Source organism: Anopheles gambiae, chromosome 3, assembly GCF_943734735.2.
Source record: "Anopheles gambiae chromosome 3, idAnoGambNW_F1_1, whole genome shotgun sequence".
In the NCBI taxonomy this organism is placed as follows: domain Eukaryota; kingdom Metazoa; phylum Arthropoda; class Insecta; order Diptera; family Culicidae; genus Anopheles; species Anopheles gambiae.
The window spans coordinates 22,394,665-22,403,157 of NC_064602.1; the positions used below are offsets into that span (position 1 = coordinate 22,394,665).

The following is an 8,493-nucleotide window of genomic DNA, read 5'->3' on the forward strand; positions in this document are numbered from 1 at the left end:
AAGCTATCAATGAAATTCCTTTTCCTAACTCTTATCTCAATCGCGCATCAGCCATTCATTCAAAACTGGAATCGTTTTGGCGCGCTCGGCGTTGCAATCTTGACCAATTGCCGTCTGCCCGGCACAACGTCTCTTCTCCATTCCGTTTCCTCTCGCTGGCGAACTGAGCGCTCCCTAAACACCGCTCCACGGCTCCAGTGTTCGGCTTCGGGAGTCGCATTCGGGGTCGCCATATCCAACCGGCACCGCTGTTCGTGTTCGTGTTCTGCGACCATAGTGCGCCCGTGCGCTAAGCAGTGCAGTGCGATCGTCCACGAAAGAAGCGCCAGTTGTTGCGTGCGGCTCGGTGCGTTCGGTCCTGATAGCAATCGGTTTCCGGGCAGGCTTGGTGCTTGGTTCGGTCCGCACCTCGGTTACAGTACAGTGTTAATAGGGTACGTGCTGTGGGAAAAGTGCCAGAACACTCTTAACACGTCGTTGCGCGCTAACAGGGAACACAGGCACGCTCGCGCGCTCGTGCTTCCCGCACGGCGTCGTCTGTTACGGTCACGCTTACGCCATTAGTTTGGTGGTGCGGTTGCTGTTTTTGGTGCTGATTTGGCGCGCATCCCACAGCATGCCTACCGTTCCACCGCCCCCGATACGCGACCTGGAGGGACTGCTGGCGCCCGTCCTGCCCGCCGGCACCCGCGTGCTCGGCTACGAGTCGGAGTATCTAACTGCGCCCGGCGACAACTACGGCAGCACCATGCTGGCCGTTACGGTTCGTACCGCCCAGGACGCTTCAGTGCAGGAACGCCGCGAGCAGAAGGTAAACCGTTGTGTGCAATACGGTGTGCGGCAGCACCAAGATCGCGAGTGGGTCGGGGTTTTTGTCAAGCCAATCACTTACAGGGGGGCGGTGTAAATTAATCAACCGGCAATGGGAGAAGGCAAAGGTGTCTGCTCAAGAAAGTACACAAACACAAAAGAAAGGGCAAGAAAACGCTGAGCTGAATGTGTCGCATATTAATCATAACACAGCCCTCGGTAGCACCCGCCTTCAGCACGCAAACCACACTCACCACGTGGTGAGTTTGAAGATGGAGGCGCCCAGTCGGCTTCAGATGAATGGTTTTACTTTTGCCTGCTGCTTTGCCGCTACCAAGAAAATGGCAAAGCAATTAGCAGCACGAAGGTCGGGAAGCTCATCACAAGGAAGACACACAGACACACACACAATCGCGTAACCTTTTCCTCTGTTTTCCCCTTTTTGCTTTGCCTTGCGTCAGTTCACCAAGAGGATGGTGTCACAGCATGGTGTGAAGCTGAGTCGCCTCGAACGACTCTGAAGACTCGGGCTCGAGTGTAAATGGTTAATCAAATTAAATCCCATCTTACGGGAAAGTGTTGACGTACCATTCCCTACTCCCGACGCTGACCCGTATGAAGTGTGTGTGGCTCCGTTAAAGTACGCTGAGCGTATCCCAGCATCGTAGCCATCTTGCACGCCCCCGTTTCAACGAGCGGTGCCATCTAGATCGTGTGGCCTCATAAATTGTAAATTAAATCCTCTCCTGACACTACAGGACTGGTGGTTTAACAGCCACGTGGGGTGGGCCAGTCGGGAGGTGTATCAGTTTTGTGGCGAAGATAAATGATGCCATCTCCTGTTGCTGACTGGATTGATTGTGCTGCTTGTATAGGGATGGAGTATGTGATGTCGCAAAAGTGGCAACAGGCGCACATACATCGCCACACGACAAAGGACAGTGTGTGCTGAACAGAGCATCAAAAGTGATGTTCTTTTTGTTGTTGTTCGTGTCTTATCTTATGGTCAAAAGCAGCGAGGGAAAAGCTCCTCGTGCTCGAGTGCTCTCGTCGCTCAATATCGCCCTGCTCCAAATTCAATACCATTCTGGTTCTGGATTTTACCAGCGTTTAATGTTGCTACATATAAAAAAAAAACATATCTTTCCCCGTTCGACACACATGGGCAATCGATTTCTCTGCAAGCAACGATAGCACCATCATCCTCGGGCATGATTCGGGCGTGTTATCTATTGCTTCGCTTCGCTGGAAGGTGTAAATGTGAGATATGTTTGATTGGTTTTTTTTCATTTCAAGAGGATGTTCGACGTCGGCGATGGGTTTCGTCTGAAAAGGATTTCCTTTAAAGAAAGAGGTGTATAAGTGTACGCTTTTTGGAGAAGGAACGGGCATTTCGGTGTGTTTTTTCTTTCTATTTTTCAATCTTCTTCCGTTGCTGGAACTGCTTCACAGCTACAGCTGGATATTATTAGCTACAGGTGGTGAAGGAAAGCAAAAAAGAACTCAAATTCATAAGAGGGTTGGTGGGAGGATATTTGGTTTTGTTTTTTTGAAAGTAAGTGCCGAGTGATCTTTCCCATTTTGATTCCCTCTAAGTGATGCTCGGATGGATTTTTCGCGTTCGATGCGAAGCGGCCTTCGTACAGGGATGATTAATTATGATCAATTGATTGAATACTTGCCACACATACACATAAAAAGTGATGGAAACAAGAGGAAATGATGCTGTTTTTCTGCACAAAAAACGTACAAGAAGCGCGAAAGCAAGGTAAAGTTATTTAAAGACACCTGATTCTGCTCCGGTTTCAAGACGATGATTGGAGAAGAAAAAAGAAAGGCACGAATAAATGTTCTCAACCCATTCCTTATGGGTAAAGCACGTTTCCTGCCCAGGAGCGTTTGCGTCATGCACATTGTTTCAAACAAATCTAAGGTAGTAGAGAAAGAAGGACAGAAGAGTGCATGCGAATCCTTCTAAAACCCAACCAGCCAGCGGCAACAGGTGAATGCCGTGGCGTGGAACATGATTTATCGGTCCCTTTTTCTTATCCAACACCAACACACTTATCCGCCTTATCGAGATGTGTGTATGTGTATGTGCATCTTTAACCTTGAACAAGGCACGGCAAGAGAGGAGGAAAAATCGCACAAAATAAGGGGAAAAGAATAGCTGTTTTGATTTATTTTGTTTTCGTGTTGTTTTTTTTTTATATATTTCCCTTCTTCGTATCGTTCTCCATTCATTTTTGTTGTTCGGAAAAGGCAGAAAGCACGTTTCTTGCGTGAGTGTGTGTTTGTGTGTGTGAGCGTGATTGTGTGTCGTCTGTTAATGACGTGGCGAATGGTTTGATTCGGGCGCCAGGGCGAAAGTTTCCATCAACCACGTGCTAATGGGACGGAAAAACATTTCGCCTGAATGGCATCCAGGGCAATGGTTTTTGGGCTGTGTTCCACTGTGCTGGTGATTGTTGTTGTATCGAGCTGTGATAAGATTGTTAGCAGCAATGCAAAGATAGTTTAACGCGAAGTGAGCCTCAAATGCTTTTGAGTGCCTTTTTTGTGTGAAGCATTTTGTATGAAAGATATCATTAACAATGGATGATGCTTTTGGAAACTTGTTTCAAAGGTTGTATATAATTTAAAGCTTTTCTTCTTCCGGGAATTATTAGCAAAACCACTTATGCATTGAATAGGTTGCTTAATTATGGTATGTGTGGTGTGTGCTTTTTTGTGTTATTATAATATCCATTGCGCTCTCTCTCTCTCTCTTTCTCTCTGATTATTTAATGATTCACTGGAAAGGACCTCTTTGCGAGACTCGAGACTAAGGATTCTGGGAATTTTCTGATTTAACCGAAGACATTTTCAACGCTTTTTTTTAAATGGAATCGGTAGTGGATACGTTCCTCTTTCGAGCTTTATCCTACGTTCAGGCGAATAGAAAAAAAACTCTCCCACTCCTTTGCACAAAAAAAGAGCAAAAATAACCTCCGCATTACTTCCAGGGTGATTGTTTCTGGTTGTTCAGCAAGAAAAAATGAAGAAAATCTTTTCCATCCAGCAATGGTTTTTCATAACTGCTGCAAGATCTGGCTACCATTTCTGTGCCCTAGCGCCGTGCTGTGTTTCATTAAATTTTGCGGCCTACGGTCAAACCTTTCCTTTCTTGCTCTATTGAATCGAACTGTGCAGCGGTACAGCCAGGTTAAAGATCTGTGAACCTGAATGCGTTAGCAATAACGAAAAAAGCAACAACAAAAAAACGGATCATTCAAGCAAAAAGCTGAAATGGACCTGCTACCCCCCAACAAAAAAGCGCTCGGAAACAGCTGTGTTTAGGGGTGTCCTTCTTTTTTTTGGGACAGGTGGTGGATGGAGGAGGAAGAAAACGTCAACTTCACTTACACTTCTGAGCCGAGTGTCGAAGTGATTTATTGAAAGCCGTTTACTTTCCTTTTTTTCCTCCCTTTTGGGTCCATCAATTGCACCGTTACAACCGTCTTGTACGTAAATGCGATGCTTGAGTTGATGCAAATTGTGTTTCCTTTCCATCTTGTTGTGCGTTTGGTCACTTTTTTCCCAAAACAACATACTTCACTTTAAAGCGTTCGGTAGGTGTTTGTGTTGAAAGATGTTTTTCCCGCTTTTGCGGAATGAAGTGCCAGTTGTTCGATGCCATGAATGGTACAATTTGAATGAAAAATGGTTCACCGGGGCTGAGGCTGCTTAAAGTGGCCCGATGCTTCGTCATTTTTGTGATGAGATGATTTGTTTAATGCGATTAATGGTGTACTTCGAGGTACGGGGAAAAGTTGTTTACCTTGGAACAGTTGTACTGAATGGTTTCTTTTAAAGTTGCTAAGGTTAAAATATAATGATTATTTTTTTAAATTTTATACACAACATAATTCAATTGTGTTATAAGAAAACATTCTAGTTGTTGTGAAAACAACTAGAAAAATTACAACTAGGTGAAAACATTAACACTTTAAAAAGAAACTCAAAAATATAAATAACTACTTGAAATGATTTGATACCATATTTTGGTCACCCGAACAACTAAAATAGACTAAATAACAACTGAGTAAATTCAACGACTTTCTTAAACGGCAGATAATTTTCATCAAACCTTGTTTGTAAATGTTAATAAAATGTGTATACTATACGTCAAAGCCAAAGAAACAATTCTTTATTGTAACAGATTTTCATATAAAAAATTAAAAGTTTCTGGAAAACAAAGCTTAGAATTTACTGAAGTTGAAATGCTAAATCTTGTGACGGTCTAGGCATCGGGCGACCAGTAGGCATGCTGAATGTGAAGCTCTACTTTAAAGTCGAGTGACCAAATGTCCTCAGGCGGCCGAGCATTGTGCTGACCGTGCTGTCGAACTCTTTCGGAGTTCAGCATTGGTCACTGGCCTAAATAATATAAAAAAAAAAGTTTAGTATACGCTGAAACTGATCTTGCGATGGGGTGATGGGCCGGCACAGCTTTGGGACACGTTTGGGTCACTTTTCACAATCAATGTAGATCAAATTGCCCAATAAAATGAATTACCATTCTTTGTAGTATCTTGTATTTAACTTTCATAAGATATTATAACTTCTTCTGATAAATATGAGAAAATTTATGAAAGCTTTACTTATTTGAATCGAATACTTTGACCATGGTTTCGTGGTCTGTCTCATCATCAGCACAACATCTGTTGCTGCTGATCTAACGCTGTTAGCTCCTCACGTAATTATTAATTCAACAACAAATTAATAAAATATGACATTTGTATTCTGACAGTGTCTTTAAACAACGATTTGATTTCTTAAAACTGTAAAAAATATAATAAATAGACATGTACGAATCAGCACTAATTTAGTAACTTTTGTAATGCTGTTCAACAATAAAACACTGGGCGACTCCATTCGTTGCTTACATGCAAATTAGTTTTACTGGTAATAATTTTCATTTTCTATAAATTTTTTTTTTAAAGCGTGAATCCCTGGGAAATATATCTGAGCTTGGGATTTTTATTATTAAAAATGAATTTAACCCGCATTTTAAATTGTAAATTATAGTCTACTCTGAGCCACACAAGACGCTTGTCTGTTGTTTCAACATATTGTAATAAATCCTCTAGCAATAGTTTATACATTAAAATTAATAAATTAAAAAAAAACATGTACAATTGTATTCTTTTGCCTACTCCCAATCAGGACAACTCGAGCAACGACGATCAACCACCGGTTGACCAGCTGCTGCACCTCGTGGCCAAGATGCGCCCGAGCAGTGAGGAGTTTCTCGAAATCTTTCAAATCGACATCACGTTCGTGAAGGAAGCCGCCGTCTACCTGAAGATAGTGCCCAGCCTGCTGGCGCTGCAGCGCGAGCAAGGCTTCGACGGCGATGGGGAGCTGATCGATGTGTTCTGCCGCTGCTTTAATGCGCGCGTCTCGCTAGACCCTGCGGTGGAAAAGGTGGACCAGGACGGTGTGATGCTGTTCGAAAACCTGAAGCTGGCCGGCTACGTTACGGCGGACCGTCGCAAAGGCTTTAACCGCGAGCTGGCCCGATATGTGCTGAAGGTAAGGATGGGCCGAAAGCAGAGAAGGATTTGAGTGGATACCCTTTTGTTTGGAACCCGTTTCGTTCGAACAAAACATTCGCTTCCTATTGCCTCCTCTTTTTTTACTTTAGAAATTGGCCCTGTTTCATGCGATCCCAATTGCGTTGCGCTACCTGAAGCCGGACGTGTTTGAGGCAGGCATTCATAAGTATCTCGTCAAGATTGATATCGATGCGGGGTTGAGCCAGGCGACGCTCCGGCAGATGATGGATGTGTTTCGGCAGGATATCCTCCGGACCGGGGTCGAGGCGGGGCTGGCCGGGCGGGCTTACGCCAAGATAAACGAGTGCCATCGACGCCAGGCGCAGCTGATCTCGGACCAGCTGACCTGCTACTGTACCATGCTGCACAACGACCTGTGGGTGAACAATATGATGATCAAATATGGTAATTTTTCTTCCTTTTCCCAGTTTGTCACCATTGGATGTCATAAAGAAAACTAACAAAGCGGACACGTCCCTTTTTCTATTCTATTTTTACTATACACCCTCGGCTTCATTTGTTTTGGGTGGATTGGGATCCATTTCACGCCGACACGCCGGTGCGCTTATCGGGCGAACAAACACACACACACAGACCCGACCGGGCAGGTCCCGTGCAGCCTCAAGTTCGTCGACTTCCAGCTGATACAGATGGACTCGCTCGTGCGGGACGTTATTTTCTTCATCATCACCAGCGTCAACGATCCGGAGCTGGAGGCGCAGCTGGACGGCTACTTCGAGTATTACTTCCAGCAGCTGGCCGCCAACCTGGCCCGGCTGCAGTTTCCCTCCCAGGACGAGCTGACGCTTGAAAGGTGGGTTGGGGTTCCCTTTTTTTGTACCCAAACTCGCGCGACAGGGCATTAGGTTTCGCTTATGTTTGCACACAGCAACAGTGTGTACCCGCTGGTGGGACGAAAAACCCAAAAGCAATTAATTATTAGCACGCACGCGGCCGTTAACAAATGTGCTGGAAAGTGGAGGTGGAGGGTTTTGTTTCGTTGTTTCTCACCCGTCTCTATTGTCCCATTTCCTTGCTTTGGTAGCTTCCGGGAGGAGATCGACCGGGTCGCACCGTTCGAGCTGTATCACATCGTATCGATGCTGCGCGTGGTGCTGGCGCGCAAGGAATCGATCCCGGACCAGAGCGAACAGGACGCGGCACTGTTCTTCAACGACAACCTGGTAGAGGAGGACTACTATCGGCGGCTCGAGGTCACGCTGCGGATCTACGATCAGCGGGGCTGGATATAGGGCCCGGGGGTCGGTGAGTTTGAGTTTTGGGCAAGTGAACATTTAAAGGATGCGTTCAATTAAACGTAAAACATGGTGGTTTCGAGGTGAACGAGGTGTTTAAGTGTAAATATGGTAGGAAAAATATAAAAAATAAATAAACAGAAATCAATAACTTATATCACGTAAATAAATGAAGAAAAATAAACCAATGTTGATTGCAATGGAAGAACATTTCGTTTTTATCTGTCTTGGGAAAAGTATCATGCGCACTTCCTTCACAGGCTAAATATTTAATGGATGGCTTTCTGCTCTTTTCCAACAATCTTCGTATCACAATCTGAAGCGTTCCATGAATACAATCCATTTGACCGGATGTGATAAATATCATATAAAACTTGCTATTGCTGCTTTCCTGGAAATGAAAGTTGTTGAGAAAGTTGTCGATTGCTGTTGCTTCACTATATCATATGCATTAGCAAATCATTAGCTGTAATAGGAAACCATAAATTTTAAGCATTAAAATATTGAAGAGCACAATAGCCTCTTAATGGAATATATTACAGGGTTTTGCTGAGTCACTTTCTAATCTGTACAGCATGTTTCATTGCTTGTGAGATGTTTTTCAACAGCTGTCAAATGTTGTAATTGCATCACAATATGGTTTTAGTTCTTCAATATGATTTTCAACACGTCTCAATCTGGATTGAGTTGGACAGTTGTTTGTGGTGTGTTGAAAAACATGTGTAAGAAATGAGACTTTATTGTGAAGCCACTACAATACACGGTTTTTCGAGTCAATTTCCAATGTTTCCAACATTGTTTATTGCTTGCCAAAAGTTTTTCAACAA

The 8,493-nt window shown here is 44.1% G+C and overlaps 1 protein-coding gene across 1 annotated transcript; it reads left to right on the forward strand.

Annotated features, from left to right (window-relative positions):
- The first annotated feature begins 269 nt into the window (after nucleotides 1-269).
- Nucleotides 270-7,874, forward strand: LOC1279949 (uncharacterized). The gene is made up of 5 exons (XM_061659288.1): nucleotides 270-811; nucleotides 6,019-6,387; nucleotides 6,500-6,815; nucleotides 7,005-7,224; nucleotides 7,456-7,874. The coding sequence occupies exons 1-5, from the start codon at nucleotides 617-619 to the stop codon at nucleotides 7,661-7,663; spliced, it is 1,308 nt and encodes a 435-aa protein (XP_061515272.1). The 5' UTR covers nucleotides 270-616; the 3' UTR covers nucleotides 7,664-7,874.
- The last annotated feature ends 619 nt before the right edge of the window (nucleotides 7,875-8,493 follow it).

Bases quoted from the DNA above. Each gene is read 5' to 3' on its own strand.
- LOC1279949 (XM_061659288.1), top strand. From the start codon at position 617: ATGCCTACCGTTCCACCGCCCCCGATACGCGACCTGGAGGGACTGCTG. The intron at 812-6,018 runs GTAAACCGTTGT...ACTCCCAATCAG, and splicing joins AGGAACGCCGCGAGCAGAAG to GACAACTCGAGCAACGACGA. The intron at 6,388-6,499 runs GTAAGGATGGGC...TTTTTACTTTAG, and splicing joins TGGCCCGATATGTGCTGAAG to AAATTGGCCCTGTTTCATGC.